A 19,196-nucleotide genomic window follows, 5' to 3' on the forward strand; every position below is an offset into this window, starting at 1 on the left:
ATGCACCAGCGAGTTAGCCCTAGACACAACAAACACAGACAGTAACATTAAAAACTTGACTAGATATGGAGAACAGCAATGGAGATTGTTCTTGTCTGGATATTGTTCTTTTGCACATGCGGGTTAGTTTGAAACCTCAAACAGTTCACACTAGAATCAGATATAGATCACATTTTAAAAGGTAATGTGAAGAGACAAATAAAAAAATCAGATCTGAGCAAAAAAAAAAAAATCAGAATTGAGCATTATGATCAGGTGAAAATGTCTTTAAAGGGTTAGTTCACCCAAAAATGAAAATTCTGTCTTTAATTTCTTACCCTAGTGCCATTCGACACCTGTAAGACTTTTTTCATCTTCAGAAAACAAATGAAGATATTAGTGTTGAAATCCGATGGCTCAGAAAGGCCTTCATTGACACCAATGTCATTTCCTCTGTCAAGACCCATAAAGGCACTAAAGACGTCGTTACAAAGCCCATCTCAGTGTATTGATTCATGATTCGGATCGCCAGTGTCACGTGATTTCAGCAGTTTGACACGCGATCCGAATCATGAATCGATACGCTGATTCATAATGTTCAAAACTTTGTTTTGAAATTGGCCCATCACTATATAAGTCGTTATTTCGTTTTTTTGCGCACAAAAACTATTCTCGTCACTTCATTAAATGATTGTAGAGCCGCTGTAGTGAGATGGGCTTTGTATCGACGTCTTTAGTGCCTTTATGGGTCTTGAGAGAGGAAATGACATTGGTGTCAATGAAGGCCTTTCTGAGCCATCGGATTTCAACACTAATATCTTCATTTGTGTTCTGCACTCTAAAAACTGCTGGGTTAAAAACAACCCAAGTTGGGTTGAAAATGGACCAACCCAGAAATTGGGTTGTTTGAACGGGTCCATTCATTTCAAACAACCCAATTTCTGGGGTTTTCGATTTTCAACCCAACTTGGGTTGTTTTTAACCGAGCAGTTTTTAGAGTGTGAAGATGAACGGAGGTCTTACGGGTGTCGAACGACATGAGGGTAAGAAATTAAAGACATCTTTTTCATTTTTAGTGTTGACAGTTTTAAAACAAAGCAGCACACACCGGAATGATTTATTCACTCTATTCTCTCTGAAACGTAATCAGCCTGGTTTTCTTTACGGTAGCGTTGTTTTGGACTGATTTTTTGAATGAATTTGATTACTGGATTGATTTTAAAATGGTCTGATCACACACAGAGAAGAAGAATTGGGTTAAAGGGTTTGAAATCTCCTCCTAGGGTTACAGGTACAGGGTTAACCTCAAGGTGTTTCAAACCTGTAGGAATATCTTTGTTCTGCTAAACACAAGAGAATATATTATGAAGAATATAGGGAACTAAACAGTTGATGGACCCCATTGAATTTTAAGGTAGAAAAAACAAATACAATTGAAGTCAGTGAGGCCCATCATCTATTTGATTGACCGACATTCTTTAAAAAACTTCTTTTGTGTTCAGCAGAACATAGATTTTTGTTTTGAAACTAATTGCATGCATTATCGCTGACAGCACAAAAGTTTTCTGAAATGTTATGTTTAAATATGCAAATTATTCATGATCTAATTAAATATGCACTCATTTTCATACGTTTCTGGAACAGAAATCTGGACATTGTATAAAGCTAGGTTTTTTTCACAATAATTTTTTTCACGGTACCTGTTAGTGTGTGGGATATATTAGGTAGCAAGTGAACATTTTGCTCTCGATGCGTTAGAAGCAGGAAAAACGGGCATGCGTAAGGATTTGAGCGAGTTTAACGACGGACAAATTGTGACAGCTAGATGACTGGGTCAGAGCATTTCCAAAACTGCAGCTCTTGTGGTATGATCCCGGTCTGCAGTGTTCAGTAATGAAGTTAATGCTGGTTCTGATCGAAAGTTATCAGAATAGATAGTGCATCGTGTATGGGGCTGAATAGCCGCAGGCCCATGCTGACCCCTGACCACCGCCGAAACCGCCAACAGTGGGCACGTGAGCATCAGAACTGGACCACAGAGCAATCACGTCACGTGAATGGCTGGGTGTGTGTGCGTCACTAACCTGGGGAACACATGGCACCAGGATGCACAATTGGAAGAAGGCAAGCTGGCGGAGGCAGTGTGATGCTTTGGGCAATGTTCTTCTGGGAAACCTTGGGTCCTGCCATCCATGTGGATGTTACTTTGATACATTTTGACACAATTCTTAAATATTTGTCATATGAATTTTCCTTTTAGGTAAGGACCTTAACGCTTTTTCAAAAAAAAAAAAAAAAAAAAAATTCACCTCACAAAACGCTTTCTCTTGAGATCAGGTTTTGTACACAATAATGCCATTCACAGGTTTTCTTGACAAAGACGATGTGATGGAACTGTCAATAATGCTCTATATTGACAAAGAAAATCTATAGGTATGCCCAGTTTGATGATATCAAAAACGTGTTTAAAAATGTACACCTTTTATGCATTTGCTGCGTCCCAATTCGCCTACTTATACTATGTCCTAAAAGTATGTACTCTTTTGTGAAGAAAAAGTATATACTTTTGAGTGTGTAGCAGAAAAGTATGCAAGCTTCGGGACATACTACTTCGCCATCTTTAACGGACTCTGTCGCTTAGTTACGTGCATCCCGTCACCGTTTATCTGCCCTGTCAATCATCGTCAGATTCGTCACAGTTCAAATCCTTCAGTTTAATCTCCTACCGTATCGGAGAGAAATGTAGCCGCTCGTTGATCTGCCATTTGTGGGTCTTTAATGCAGAGACTCTCCTCCTGTGTTTGCAGTTTAAATATAATGATGCATTTAAAAGTTAATGGCCAAACATGTCATTACAAAAGTTCACAATGCTGCTGCATGTGAAATATAATATGGACAACACTGAATAAATATATTTTTGTCAGGTTAAATATTGATAGGGTCACTCAAACCCCTTTATCTAAACTTCTCTACTTAACCCATATACAGTAAAAGAAATGGACCAAGCGTTCCCATTGACGTCAACGGCGAAAGAATGAAGTCAACCTAGGGGCACTCACTTCCTGATGGCTGAGCGAACTGCGCAGGCTCAGACTGAGCTTGACGACGTAGATGTGACGTGAGCCTCCTGTCTGACAGCTGTAAGTCTTCTAGTAGATGTGGAAAGCGAAAGCTGAATCACGTTGTTTAAATATTTTCTCCCATTGCTTTTGGCTCACTATGGGCTTCTCCCCATTCTTCCCCCTTGACTTTATCAGACTAGTCTCCAGGACCTGTCTCATAGACAGTAAAAGATTGCCTGCGAGCGTCTCCTCAGGTCTGTACGGTAATTTCTCAACTGTGCGACAGAGTCGCGTTGGTTATGACGCAATCGTTAGCCTATTTTTACAAAAACAGCTTCTGCGGGGCGATAGTGTAAGATACAAGGTAATGGAGTTTTTTATACATTGTCGTGTTTCTTTAGAAATAAACAATGGACAAATGGAGTCTTTAAACGTCTCAGATATAAAGTTATTCACTGTCAAAGTGACTCAAAAATGAATGGGAGTCAATGGGATGCTAACAGCAGGTGATGGCTTGGTTAGCAATGGCAGCCCCTAGGGGTGGAACGCTTTCCGAGTGCTAGATTACCCCCTTGACTTAACCGTCGAACTCGCACATCCGTCATGTTTGTAGTTTTTTAACGCTTTTTATCCGCGTTTGTAGTTCTAATCGAATCCTCGTCCAACTCGCAATGGCTTGTGGGCAGGGGCGTAGCACCAAATTTTGGGCCCTGGGTACAAACCATCTTGCTGGGCCCCCGTACCATGTATGTGTATGTATAGAAAACTGACTTCTAAGGCCCCCCCCCTGCCTCGGGCCCTGGTTACTCAGTACCCTTTATCCCCCCAGTCCCACGCCCCTGCTTGTGGGCAATATCAGCCGTTAGAGTACCCATCGATCCATACTGTGAATTCGGACCAGAAATAGTAAACCATCCGGGAATCTTTGGAATACTCTTTTCAACATACTACGATTTGGGACATACTAATTCTATTTTCGAATACTATTTAGGATGGATAGTATGCGAATTGGGACGCAGGGATAGTTTCTGCTCCTCTCAATTTCGATTTCGTTTCAACTCCTACGGTGGCCGATTTAGTCATGGTTTCAGTTCGACCTCTTCGGTGAGTGTTGCTTCAACTCAAGTGATGAGGTAATTTTTGAAAACTATTATAATTTGCAGTTTTTTAATTTACCAAATTATCTATGATCAAATTATCTATGATCAATGTAAAATGAATAATAGTTTTACGTTTTCGTTATTTTTTACCATTTCATTGCTAACATCAGCTATCAGGTTCCCAGACGAATGCAAGCTAATCTTAGTAAAGTAACTTTTATCAGTGCTGTCGTTATTCTGTATATTGTACAACACCACTAGCGTAAGGCAAACAAATTATAATGCAATTAAAATATGAATCTCATGTTATCCGTCATAGAACACGGATTTATGTTATAAGGTAAACAATACTTTTTCATCATTGACGCGAGGAAAACTATCCTAGACGTCGTTCGACGTAGTGTTATGCACAGCACACCATGATATAATTAGCCAAGCAACAATAAAACTTACAATATACACAAATAGGCTGAATTAATATTACCTGTCGAGAAGAAAGCAGGCAATGTCGGCGTTCTTTTTAAAATCGTTGCTCCTCATGAGCTCTTTCCTCCATCATCATATAGCAGCCTCAAGCAATCCCCCTCTTCACATTCGACACGGTGCCATCGAGTGTAAAAACGCGAAAAGCGAAGCTTGAATTTACGGGTATGTCCCTCTTTGGCAAATGTACTTTCAAGATGGAGGAGCAACATGGCGACCGCCATCCGAACCCCTAACACGTATGTATTTTCAATGGTATATTATAAAATTACGAGAATACATTATTACTTGAAAGAAGTAAATATACATTAATGAGCACATATATTTTTGAAAGAACTAAGTGATTTTAGCTAAGAATAAACTAAAAAAGTTACACAGTGTAGCTTTAAGGACATCTTTAATCCAAGATGGCTGACAGTGATAGCCATGTGCCAAGTGCCCCAGACATGTGTGTAAAAAAAATGTAAGTAGGTCAATTGAGCTAAAACATATATATATATATATATTAGTATGTACAATGAAGTATGATGATTATGTTAGTATTTTATAAACTAAAATGTCGAGTAAAATGTAGTTTTTATACACCATAAACTACCTGTCCACGTATGTGGACGTCATGCAACAGTGAGTCAGATTGCATACTGTCTGATTTCTGTAACCTGCTAATAAATCTGTTCTATTTTTGCAAATATGTTTTGAATTGTCTTATATTGTAACAAAACAGAAACAAATATATATATATCGGCATAAATAGCCATTCAAAATGACATATTATGGCATTAAATGGGACAAACGGAGTCAAATTAGCATTTTGCCTTCAAAACAGGGACAGCACAGGTCAAGCACTCAGTGCAGAATAATAGAGAATATCCCAGAGGACAGTGGAAGTGACAGGGACACCACTGATGAGGAGTGTGTGCCAGCAAAGCCCAGTCCACATTGCTACTATAGGTTTCCACATATATGTAACTTCCATTATAGTTCCTACAATATGTTTTATTGTTGTTATATAGTAATATTAATGTTTTGCATAACATGAAATAATAAAAACACAATGTTCCATATTGTCATGTGTGGCTTTTTGTCCCATTTTACGGATTTGTCGCATGGTGTCAACATATGTGGACAGTTAAACAATTTTAAAATTTTAAAATAAAATAAAATTCATTTTATTAAATAAAATTTATTTTGTAAACATGAAAATGGATTTCAATTTTAGCATCATATTCAAGTAATAAAAAGACTTTAAAAAATCTAGATAATGTTTTCCATAATTCTTGCATGAAAGGGTTAAAAATAGGATCAAAGTGATAAAAAAAACTTCACACTATACATATCCCTTATTTACTGATGGATGCTTCTCTGGTCTGCTTGGAAACTTCTGGAATCATTTGCAAATTGAGTACGCTGAAAGTGAAGATCACATTTCCTCATCACTAAAGTGAGCCCATTATGTATGTGGTCAATTACAATGTCACGTCATCTCCAACTGGAAAGCTTTCAGAGAAGCGTTTCGAGCGGACACAACTTCCCATAAATGAACCATGCCAGAGCCATGAAGAGAGTTGAGCGCCGGTATTATTGACTCACGCATGGCACAAAATGGATTATCCTACAAAGACGACACAATGACACCCATGAGACAAAACAGAGCGAGAGCATGTGATATGTGTATATATGTTTTAATGTATCTCTTTTATATAGGCTATATACAACACATGTAAATGACACGTTTGATTTCAATTGAATTTTAAATGATTTTAAACAGTGGGATTTACAGACAAATTGTATTATTCAATTCCGCTTGAAATCAGACCATCAAGCACAACCCCTCTGTCATATTAAAAACCACATGTTCTTTTCAACTTCCCTTTGCTTTTGCCAGACCACATATCTTCACTATGCTGTATTAAAAACCACAAGCTCTCATTGTAGGCCATTACTGGTATACTTTATACCTCTGATGGGCTTCATTTACTTGCCTTTCAGTCGTAACAAAGTCATTTTGGAAAGGCTGACTGGTTGAGTCATCTTAGATGTCTGACAGCAGGACGCGTGTTGTGTTGGGACAATGCATTGCTTCTTAAGTGGGTTTAATCTTCCATAATTACAGGATGAGTCAAATTTAACAGATAAACCAGGGCCGGTTCTAGGTATTTGGAGGCCCTAACCAAAATGTATGTTCACCCCTAATAAACCGCACTTAAAACAAATATGATTCCTAATCTTTTTATTTATACAACCTGTTATTAAAATGTGTATATTTTACTTCTGTATGTCCACTATCTATCTATCTATCTATCTATCTATCTATCTATCTATCTATCTATCTATCTATCTATCTATCTATCTATCTATCTATCTATCTAGCTAGCTATCCATCCATCCATCCATCCATCCATCCATCCAAAAGTTGGGACTCCTTCCTTCACATGCTCATGAACTTTAATGATTTCCTAATCTGCAGGGTTTAATATGGAGTTGGCCCACCCTTTGCAGATATAAAAGCTTCAACTCTTCTGAGGGTTTTCCACAAGGTTTAGGAGTGCGTTTATGCACATTTGTGAGGTCAGGCACTGATGTTGGATGAGAAGGCTGTAAGTTTGCCGGGGCGCCTGAGCTAAGGAAAGACTAATCCCGAGAAAACAAAGGATGTTTAGGGGAATTAACATTTGAACATTTGAACTGAACGTGGCATCCCCATCCGAACCTCAGCCACACAAAGTCAATCACCTTGATTTATATTTCATCCCCCTCACCCTCATCTCTCCTCTCCAACATGCTGAAATTCACCTCAAATCTATATGGGTTATTGTGAACAAGTACTATACAGTATTATACAGGTTCTTCTCAAAAAATTAGCATATGTGATAAAAGTTCATTATTTTCCATAATGTAATGATAAAAATTAAACTTTCATATATTTTAGATTCATTGCACACCAACTGAAATATTTCAGGTCTTTTATTGTTTTAATACTGATGATTTTGGCATACAGCTCATGAAAACCCCAAATTCAAAAAATTAGCATATTTCATCTGACCAATAAAAGAAAAGTGTTTTTAATACAAAAAAAGTAATCATTTACCAGTGGTTTTGGCACTGTGAGCAGGTGCCAGGTCGTGCTGAAAAACCAAATCGTCATCTCCATGAAGCTTTTCAGCAGATGGAAGTATGAACTGCTCAAATCTCCTGATAGCTAGCTGCACTGACCCTGCCCTTGATAAAACACAGTGGACCAACACCAGCAGCTGACATGGCACCCCAGACCATCACTGACTGTGGGGACTTGACACTGGACTTCAGGCATTTTGGCATTTCCTTCTCCCCAGTCTTCCTCCAGACTCTGGCACCTTGATTTCCGAAAGACATGCAAAATTTGAGCAACAGTCCAGTGCTGCTTCTCTGTAACCCAGGTCAGGCGCTTCTGCCGCGGTTTCTGGTTCAAAAGTGGCTTGACCTGGGGAATGCGGCACCTGTAGCCCATTTCCTGCACACGCCTGTGCACCTGTAGCTCTGGATGTTTCTACTCCAGACTCAGTCCACTGCTTCCGCAGGTCCCCCAAGGTCTGGAATCCGTCCTTCTCCACAATCTTCCTCAGGGTCTGGTCACCTCTTCTCGCTGTGCAGCGTTTTTTGCCACACTTTTTCCTTCCCACAGACTTCCCACTGAGGTGCCTTGATACAGCACTCTGGGAACAGCCTATTCGTTCAGACTTTTCATTCTGTGTCTTACCCTCTCGCTTGAGGGTGTCAATGATGGCCTTCTGGACAGCAGTCAGGTCAGCAGTCTTACCCATGATTGCGGTTTTGAGTAATGAACCAGGCTGGGAGTTTTTAAAAGCCTCAGGAATCTTTGTCAGGTGTTTAGAGTTAATTAGTTGATTCAGATGATTAGGTTAATAGCTCGTTTAGAGAACCTTTTCATGATATGCTAATTTTTTGAGATATGAATTTGGGGTTTTCATGAGCTGTATGCCAAAATCATCAGTATTAAAACAATAAAAGACCTGAAATATTTCAGTTGGTGTGCAATGAATCTAAAATATATGAAAGTTAAATTTGTATCATTACATTATGGAAAATAATGAACTTTTATCACATATGCTAATTTTTTGAGAAGGACCTGTACATGTTTGGAATAGTTTGAAACGTCTCAGTACAATTCCCACAGTCAATTGGAACAAATGTCTCCTTCCCAAAGAAGTACAGCAAAAGGTAACAGGTTTGAAGAGTTGAGATATTTTGCTTCTTGTGGTGGGTGTGTCTTCTGCCAATCAGTCTTCACCTCCTGTCCTCAAGAAAATGCTGCCTTCGGAAGACACATTTGGCAGGAATGCATCAAGCAATGTCCAAATCTATAGGCTTCCCTTCTTGTCTCCTGAGAGACCTTCGTCTGATTGAGTTTTGAAGGCAGCATACATGTATTCTTCGTTGCCTTTGATATCCCAGAATCCTATGCTTTCCATTCAGTGACAGTTGAGCTGGGGGAAAAAGATGGCGTCTGAAAGTTGCGTTTGCTGGTCAGTTTGTATAAATGTATGTTTTTACCAATATTTTCCACTTCTGATGTCATTTCTAGCGAGAAATCACTACTGATTAAATATGTGTTTAGTTCTCACCAAAGCTCGCTCTATTTCGCTGTAGATCCTTAAACAGTTACACTGCATCAGAAGTCAGCCCAAATTTAGTTTTGTGAGGTGCCTTCGTGCACAAACGCTGCCGTGCAAGTCATTGTCTGATAAGGCAGTGAGGCAACAAGTCAGCTGCCTAGGTTTTCGGACCAAGCCAGTAATTTTCAGGTATCCATCCTTTACTCTTTACTTCAGAGCATTTGATGTTAGGTATTGATTATCTTTGAATTTATTGTATAATCGGCATACATTTACCTGACTAAGAATAAATTGTTACGTTGATTTATTCTTGCTTACTCTGGCATTATTAACTGTAGTAGATTACGGGACAGAGATTACTGTAGACCATGGGTCTTCCGTAGCAACAAAAAGTTGTTAGGCCAATCTAAATAGGGTGAGCCTCAACTTCTGATTATTGAAATATTATTCTAATTACACATAGGCCTATGTAGGAAACCACGGCAGGATTATGTAAAGTTACTATTAGAGGTAGTTAAGTTGGTCGCTTGGTTCTATGGTAATGGCCATGGCTTCTGGTTAGATATAGTCTTGCATTAATTGAGTTCAACTCTATAGGGACTGAAAAAAAATCTAGAATGATCAACATGTAGCACGGGCGTCTAGGATTTCAGTTAACCGCCACTGTTAATGACCAAGGCTGACTAGTTTGTGATAGAGATCGTAATCCGGCTGTTGGGAGATTTGAAGTGTTACCGGGATCCAGTTGAATGGGTATAATGAACAGGTTAAACAGAATAATCAAATGTGTAGTTAAACTGTTGTACAAATGACCGAATAACCAATCGACATTCTAACCTAAATTCATGATAAGATGGATTCATATAAAAGTAAATTGGAATTAAAAAAATGTTTTCCCACTGAAAAGACAGAAAGTGCAGAAACCTTCACCTGCTAATTGAAAACCGTTGTTGGGACGATTGGACGGGCCTTACAAGGCTGGGCTTGCAGTCTCTGCTCTAAATCATCCCAAAGGTGTTCAGTGGGGTTGAGGGAAGGCTTCCTCCACACCAAACTCACTCATCCATGTATATATGGACCTTGCTTTGTACACTGGTGCACAGTCATGTTGGACAAGAAAGGGGCCATCCCCAAACTCTTCCCACAAAGTTGGGAGCATGAAATGGTTCAAAATGTCTTGGTATGCTAAAGCATTGTTATTTTCACTGGAACTAAAGGACCAAGCCCAACCCTTGAAAAACAACCCCACAGCATAATCCCCCTTCCACCAAACTTTACACATGGCACAATTAGATTTGGAGGAAGATTCAGTTCAGAACTACAAAACATGAGAAGGCAGAAAAAATAATTGACTAATAAAGAGGATCTAATAATCAGTTTAACTAACCATTATGCATTTTAAAGTTAATTACCACACTGATTTTTTTGGGGGTGTAGTACAAGTTGGCAAATTGGGCTGCAGCATGTTCAGCTTCTCACTTATCACACACAAAATGTGTAGAGATCAGACTTTTGTAGGTCAGACTCTTATTTTCTGCAATAATCCGAATGTCAATGAATAAAACCTTATTGGGTTTTTGTCAAGGGAACCAGGGTGATGCCAACTTAATCACTGCAGCATGATAAAACAGACCTGTAAACCATGGGGAAATATTTTTTGCACATTACCATAATGCTCAATGTACACACTTTCATGCCTCTACGTATTGTAGTTATTTCCCCACTCACTGGCATATTTACTCAACAAAAGAATCTGCTACGAACACAATCATATATTCTTGAACACAAAGGCTTTTGCAGTTTAGAGCAGTGGTTCCCAATGGTTCTCTCACTACAGTTGACTTCACATTGTTTGAACAAGCCCAAAATATAAGGTTAACACCACGTGTAAGGGAAGTGTCAACAGTGTATAAATGTAACTACAAAAAATAACTAGATTTAATTACATGCAGGCAATTCAAAAAAAGTACAATGTAAAAAAAAAATGTATATACACAATAAGTGCATTGTATCAAATAATTCATGTAAATGTTAGTACAGAGTAGTTAATGCCACCTAATATAAAGTGTCCCATGCTTGGTCTAACTCTAAACCTACCCATCACAGAAAACTTTCTGCATTTTTTACATAAAAGACAAACAAAAAAAAAACATGGGGATCCAAAATGTCCTGACAAGGATTTCATATATTGCCATCTTTGTGGGGACATTTTGTATATGTACGGTTTACCTGAACCACACACACACACACACACAATCACTCACAGAATTTTTATTGCAAAACAGTGATTAACAGTTTGATAGTACAAAACATTTGAATGAAATAACCAATACATTTACTGAAGTGCAGTTTTTCCATTTAAAAAAGGCAAAAAATAGAAAGTCCTCTGCAAGTATGTCTATCTACACTTCCCTGAATTATGACAGTCTACAAAAAAAACAAAAAGAGTGGCTGATGTCACTCTTAAGGGAGGGAAAAATGTTACCGGACTATTTCCAAGTTCTCAGTCTTAATGGAAAAGTATGTAAAATGATGTGCGTGGAGGGCGTACAGCAAGAAAGCAGAAAGTCTTGGTCCAAGTAATCATCAATTTGTGAAACCTGAGATGTGGAAATGTCTTTGTGCTGTCAGTGTGACATCAGTCAGACCCTGATTCCTCTGAGCTGGCCGGTGTGGAGGCGGCTTCCTCTTCCTCATCATCATCATCAGAAGCCTGCAATAGATTAGGAAGGTTAAAGCACGCAAATCTAAGTGACTGATAAACCCAAGAGGAAACGCATCAGCCACAAACCTTGCGTTTGCTGCCTCTGTCGTGGTCAGATTCAGATGAGCTCTCCTCGCTGGAGATGAACTCTTTGCTCTTAAAGCTGTCATTTCCGACTTCTTTCTTTTTCTCCTTTTCTCCTCCACTCTTTTTCTTAGCTTCCACCTTGCCTCCTTTCTTTTTCTTTTCTCTAAAATCATAAGCGATGACTTTGTCAATATAAAGCAGAGCTGCAAATAACACGTTCAAAAAAACAAAGTGCATTTATACTATTACTTTTATTCACCAAGAACACATTTAACTAATCAAAATTGATTAAAGGGGTGGTTGATTGCTACTTTTTAAAAGATGTAAAACAAGTCTCCAATGTCCACATAGTGTGTACGAACTTTTAGCTCAAAATACCCTTCAGATACTTTTTATAGCATGTTAAAATCATCACTTTTTGAGGGTGAGCAAATACACACCGTTTTTGTGCATGTCCCTTTAAATGCAAATGAGTTGCAGTTAGGGATGCTCATATTGACCGTTTAACCGTTAACCAATACTAAGAAATTTGACTATCAGTTGAACGGTTTAAAGTTTTTATTTTATTTTTTTACTCACAGGGCAACGAACCACACGTGCCGACACCCGACATATTTCGCAAAAAGAAGCAATGGGAAAGAAGCATGCTGTGTGGGACCATTTCAACAGAAAGGGTGACAAAGTTACGTGCAAAATAAGCTATGCGGTTATACAATACAGAACAGTAGTACAAGCTCCTGACTGGTGGAGGAAACCAAATGAACGTTGCTTCCCGATGCTATCCGGTCCAGCGAGGCGTCTCTGTATTCCCCGGGCATCAGTGCCATCTGAAGCCTTGTTTAATGCTTTTTGTAGTGTGGTTTTGTCCGACAGCTTATCACAAATCTCGGGCCAGATCCGACTGGAGCCATTTTTTTTTTTTTTTTTTTTTGGCTTACACTGGCTTCCATTGTTGCGTTGACTTGCTTTACTCATTTGCGGCGATGCGTGTTGCAGTAGCACCATCATGTCTATCTGACTACAACATAACACGCTCTCACACACGTTTATTTTTTAACCATTTGCCAGGAGTAAAATTTACACTTGTGGTTTAAACAACCAGATACATTTACACTTGCTTACAAAGTGCTTTCAGACCACCTTCTAAATTGATTTGTTCGAGTAATCGGAATTAACTCAAAAGAATCCCGGAAGGCATTTAGCCCTATTCCTGGTCATTTCGTAATCAGATAGATACCTGGTCAGAGAAAGTGAATGAAGGAACCAGTTGTAAAAAGGTCATTACTCTAGCAGCTGCTGAAGAAACGTGCGCTGCTGTTGGACTCTATAACCCTGTGCGAGCCATGTCCCGACAGTCGCGTAAGCTATTATGGTCTCATGTTGTTTCCATCAGCGCAGCACATCGTTTCTTTTAATTAATAAAATAAATATAAAATGAAGGGGAAGCCTAAAAAGATCTGAAGGCCGGCCCGCGTTTCGGTATGATGTGAAAATTGGCCCGAAGCCCGGCCTGTAGGGTGTAATAAAGTCTGGGCCCACCAGGTGTGAATATAGGTTCTGTTGTTGAGCTGTTCTGTATGTTCTGCTGTTTACACAATAAAATAAAGACATAACAGGCCACAGACACTCTTCAATTGTATTTTTATGTAATCCCAATTCAATGTTATAATCTTATCAGTTAACGGTTAATAATCGATTAATTTTATTAATGAGCATCGGTTGTCGGTCGAGAAATTTAACCGAAATGAGCATCCCTAGTTGCTGCACATGAGGCCGAGCTTCAAGAACTCCAGTTAGCAGCTCTGATAACCTCATGCAGACAGGCAATAAAACTTCAGCCTTTTATGTTCAAACCGGAGTCGGACAATAATGAAGAGACTCAAGAAGCGACAACATGCAGAATGAGACAGGACCATAGACTGTAAAAAAATATGGACGTAGTATCCATGGCATCACCAGTAGGATTCTGATAAGCCGCTCTGAAGCCTAAAGTAGGGGCGAGCTGGCCGTCGCCATCTTGTGAGCGAGTCATCGCGTGTCACACCCGGATAACAGAAAATGGGCAAAAAGGTGGGATGTGGGCGGGGCTTAGGTGACGCAATGACTATAGACGGCGGATAAATGGCTATCCACCTGTAACCACGCCCTTAATTAGGGTTAGTGATGTCACCAACTCGTGAATAAGCTCATTGTAGTCCTTAAAAAGAAAACTTTTAGTGTCGTATCTTTGCAAATGTTGCATATGCTCAAACAGCAACATTACACACTAACTAAAGTTTAAAAAGTGAAATCATAATCAACAACCCCTTTAAGACAGATTTCTTAATATCCCTCTCACATAAATACTGTTCTTTTGAACTTTCTATTCAAAGAATCCAGAAAAAGTATCACAAAAATATTCGGCAAAAACGTTTATGATAAGAAATGTTGAGTAGCAAATCAGCATATTAGAATGATGATTATTATGTAGAATGATACGATAATAATTATTGCAATATATCACATTATTATGTAAATCAAATATATACAGCTTTGGTGAGCATAAGAAACAACAGATAAATATGATTCATTTGGTGAGTACTGTTAAAATCTGATATCAATTTGCCAAATGCAAATTGAACTTTATATAAATTATACTCAATACACTGTGCAAAAATGCTTTAAGATATAAAATGATTCTAACAAAGTGCGTTTTTGATACATTTAGGGTGGTTGGCTCACTTAGTAACAGATGCTGCCGCCGCTCCCCCTCCACTCTCTTTGTACTCTCTCATGGCTTTTTCGTACTGTTTCTTGGCCTCTTCCGCTTTTTTGTCCCACTCCTGTGAAACACACAAGAGACATTTAGCTAAACAAACTGCTGAACCATATAAACAAGTCAGATGAGTATAACACAGCATCAGTAGTTTATGCTTCCATCTTCTGTTTGTGGCACAATAAAACGAACCACAGACAAATAATTTAGTAAGTGGCTAATAAATGTATTCAGTGGTGCAGCAGTCACTCTGCGTTTGCAGGAAAGAAAGCAATTTTCCTAAAAACTAGACTCCATGCATAAAACATTGAATTTGCCACAGAACTAAAGGACTGAGGAAAGAGTCAAACCAAGGGTGTCCAAACCCAGTCCTGGAGGGCAGAGTTTAGCTCCAACTTGCCTGAATAAGAGCTTGATTAGTGGGTGTTTTAAATGTGTTTGAGAGTATTCATCTCGTTTTATGTCTGCTTTGAATGCATCAAGATCCGATTTCAGCTCAGTCCGTAGGCCACTTATCTGTTTGCTAATATTTAGCATTGTTTCGTGTAGGGTCTGCGTTGATGCCTCGCCGTCGTCATCTTCTATTTCGGCGTTCACATGTGCTTCGCCTTGTTCAAAATGTAGCTGTTCTTTATCTCCTTGCATTTTCCTAGGCCCTCTCTTGCCTCCCCTGGCATATTTTCAGACAAAATTTGTCTATTTCAAAAGCAATTACTTTGAATTTCAGGTGAAAGTACAACCCAACTTTGAGGAGCTCAAAGACTAATCCGCCATACTGATCAGCCGTCAACCGGAAGTCTCGTTTTAAATGTGTTTGGAGCAGAACTCAGCAGGACAGTGGGGCAGGATTGGACACCTCTGGTCAAGACGATGTAAATCCATGAAATTATATAACGTGATATAACCCAACACAGAAGCGCTTCTGATGTGGCATTTGGGTATTTTTACAGACTGCATTTGCAAACGCATTTACACAGCGATTGAAACGGTATATTGTGATACTAGGGGTTGAAGTGGGTCAGAACAGGGATAATTTAGTCTGGATTTCATGCATCGTGTCTTAACACTCAGTAAATGAAATAATATTAAATACATTTGTGTCAGCTATATAGCAATACAATTTTATTATTTTGTTTATTATTTAGCTTCCTTAAAAGGGACTATGGGGGGGAGGGGCATGTTTTTGTGACATATGAGGACACAAATGTGTATTATGACATTGGTATGACAAGTATTACAAGTAGAGGGTGAAATATGAGGACATTGGCCATGTCCTCAATTTTCAAAATGCTTATAAATCACACAGGATTAGTTTTTTTTAGAAAGTAAAAATGCAGAATGTTTCCTGTGATGGGTAGGTTTAGGGGCAGGGCAGGGATAGAAAATACGGTTTGTACAGTATAAAAACCATTACGCCTATGGAATGTCCCCATATGTCACAAAAACAAACGTGTGTGTGTGTGTGTTTTAAATGCAGCTGACCTCTTTCCGGTCTTTGCCCAGCTGCTTCCACATTTCTCCAGCCTTCTTGGAGATTTCAGTAATTGATATCCCAGGATTCTCACTCTTGATACGTTCTCTGTTGCCGTTCAGCCACAGCATGTAAGCGCTCATCGGCCTCTTAGGAGCACCTGCATCTTTCACCTTTTTCTGTTCACCGCAGAGAGAGGAAGTGAGGTTTAATAGTGTGCAAGCTGGGGTAACGTCAGTTTAATTTCCTGAACTGTTGAACAGATGCCAGTAACTTTATTAAGGTATTTCACAGTGATGTTCATCATGCGCAGTTTTCACAGACAACAAGGTGTCAAAAGCACCACTGTGCATCTTTTTTGACACCCTTTGATATTTATATGTAAATACTGATATTTCAGATATTAGTGACAAGTTGCAAAAAAATAAAATCAAACCTCTTTCCGTGGTTTTCTCTCTTTTTTCTCTTTCACCACCTTCTTGGGCTTCTTTTCAACTTTTTTCTTCTTTCCTTCATCTTCACTGTCGCCATCATCTCCTTCGCTCTCACTCACTGAAGCGTTACTGTCATACCTGCACAGACATAACATTAGATTATTAGAGTGAAAGATTGACAAATCATCTATGAATCAAGATTACAGATTGGTTTATTTAACGCCATGTCTGCATCTAAGGCTGTTTCATAGCAACAATTTAATTACAAAAATACAAATGTAATAATACAATAAAACCAAACAAACAACATTTATATTTTTTAATTAGCATATGATAACATAAAAAAATAAATAATCAAGAATCAAGAAAAGACCAGATTAAAATCCCTTACTCTTCTGGGACGTCGTCATCCTCTTCTCCAGGGTTAAAAGACTCATCTACAGGAAGATTAGATATTAACAGAGTTCAACATGTTTCACAAGCATACACTTTGAGGTTCCATTACTTGACATTTTTAAATCTCTTTTTAGGGTAGCCTTTTATGTGATCATTTTGTAATTGTTATTTTAAAGGGATACTTCACCGTTTTTTCATATTAAACTATGTTATTCCCTTAACTAAGATGAGTTGATACATACCTCTGTCGTCTGAGTGCGTGCACTTAATCTCTCTGAGGCGGGGTGACATTCTGATAGCATTTAGCTTAGCACACTAATCACAGTTCATTCCTATGGAACCAAACAGAGATCAAGTTAGAAGCAACCAATCAACTCCACGTTTCCCCTATTTAAATACAGTTACACGAATAGTTGGACGATCAAGTATGGTGACACAAAATAAAACGTGGCGCTTTTTTAACCGAGTTAAAAAGGAGAACTATAATGTATGGCGGAATAGCACTTCTGAGAGTACTTCAACTCGGCGCAGTAAAAAGTCCCGGCCGAAACATCTTCCCTCACACCTCCCCCTCCCTCTCTCATTTCCGTAAATAGAACCAACGTGACCTGCACGCCTGCATCAGTAGTAGTTTGAGCAGAGTTGACGAAGTACCAGTTTGTAGGAAGATAGTTTGAACAATCATGGTTATAATGTGCGTCGTAAAGGGTTGTGAGAACAAGGCGAAGGTATTTAGTGCCGTCATGTTTCACCGATTTCGGCGGAAAGCTTGGTTAGCTGATTTGAACATTAATGCAACAACATCGCTGGAGATTCTGAAGAAATGGCGTGTTTGCTCCGAGCATGTCACACAGGCGGACTATACCTCCACAGGATTACGCCTAAAGGATTCTGCCACACCGACAATAATCAAAGCAAGAACACAACAAAGTGGATCATCACCTAACACTGTAAGTGTCCGTTTGCATAGTATTTGGTTGTCCTGAAGTGCAGGTGGCAGTAACCTTAGCTTATCAAACTGTTGTTTAACCTAGTAAACACAAGTAACTTTGCTGCGAAATCAGTGCGCTTGTGAGACAGGCAATACAGAGTTTTTGACTGTTTGATGCACTTGAGAAGTGAGCTCAGAAATAAAAATGAAGTATAAGCCTAAGCCCGTAGTGTAACGTTATAACTTAGTGTCACCAAATCAACAGGCACTGTGTCAGCTTTCCAAGTGATCTTAAGTAAAAGACAAAAGCCAATATTAGTATACTTTAACATAGCAACGTTTAATATTACAGATGGAACATTCACGAGAACATCATAAAAACAAACAAACAGATTTTATGAGATGAACCTCTCAATATAGAAACCTGCAACCGCAGTGAGAAAATAAACATAAAAACTCCCCTTACACTATGAGCTTTAATGTCAATATGGTAATATGTGAAATGCTCGGAGCAAACACGCCATTTCTTCAGAATCTCCAGCGATGTTGTTGCATTAATGTTCAAATCAGCTAACCAAGCTTTCTGCCGAAATCGGTGAAACATGACGGCACTAAATACCTTCGCCTTGTTCTCACAACCCTTTACGACGCACATTATAACCATGATTGTTCAAACTATCTTCCTACAAGCTGGTACTTCGTCAACTCTGCTCAAACTACTACTGATGCAGGCGTGCAGATCACGTTGGTTCTATTTACGGAAATGAGAGAGGGAGGGGGAGATGTGAGGGAAGATGTTTCGGCCGGGACTTTTTACTGCGCCGAGTTGAAGTACTCTCAGAAGTGCTATTCCGCCATACATTATAGTTCTCCTTTTTAACTCGGTTAAAAAAGCGCCACGTATTATTTTGTCACCATACTTGATCGTCCAACTATTCGTGTAACTGTATTTAAATAGGGGAAACGTGGAGTTGATTGGTTGCTTCTAACTTGATCTCTGTTTGGTTCCATAGGAATGAACTGTGATTAGTGTGCTAAGCTAAATGCTATCAGAATGTCACCCCGCCTCAGAGAGATTAAGTGCACGCACTCAGACGACAGAGGTATGTATCAACTCATCTTAGTTAAGGGAATAACATAGTTTAATATGAAAAAACGGTGAAGTATCCCTTTAAAGAGCA

General features: G+C 39.0%; 1 protein-coding gene across 1 annotated transcript in view; it reads right to left on the bottom strand.

Moving 5' to 3' along the window:
• Window positions 1-11,493: 11,493 nt before the first annotated feature.
• Window positions 11,494-19,196, bottom strand: part of ssrp1a (structure specific recognition protein 1a) — a 30,658-nt gene continuing 22,955 nt past the window's right edge. The window contains exons 13-18 of the mRNA XM_067457948.1: window positions 17,080-17,125; window positions 16,691-16,826; window positions 16,266-16,433; window positions 14,750-14,850; window positions 12,029-12,191; window positions 11,494-11,950 (exon numbers count right to left, since the gene is read on the bottom strand). Of these exons, the coding sequence (XP_067314049.1) occupies window positions 11,876-11,950; window positions 12,029-12,191; window positions 14,750-14,850; window positions 16,266-16,433; window positions 16,691-16,826; window positions 17,080-17,125 (689 nt within the window). The 3' untranslated portion in view covers window positions 11,494-11,875. The remainder of the gene's footprint in view (window positions 11,951-12,028; window positions 12,192-14,749; window positions 14,851-16,265; window positions 16,434-16,690; window positions 16,827-17,079; window positions 17,126-19,196) is intronic.

The sequence above is a fragment of the Pseudorasbora parva genome, chromosome 11 (assembly GCF_024679245.1).
Source record: "Pseudorasbora parva isolate DD20220531a chromosome 11, ASM2467924v1, whole genome shotgun sequence".
Lineage (NCBI taxonomy): Eukaryota > Metazoa > Chordata > Actinopteri > Cypriniformes > Gobionidae > Pseudorasbora > Pseudorasbora parva.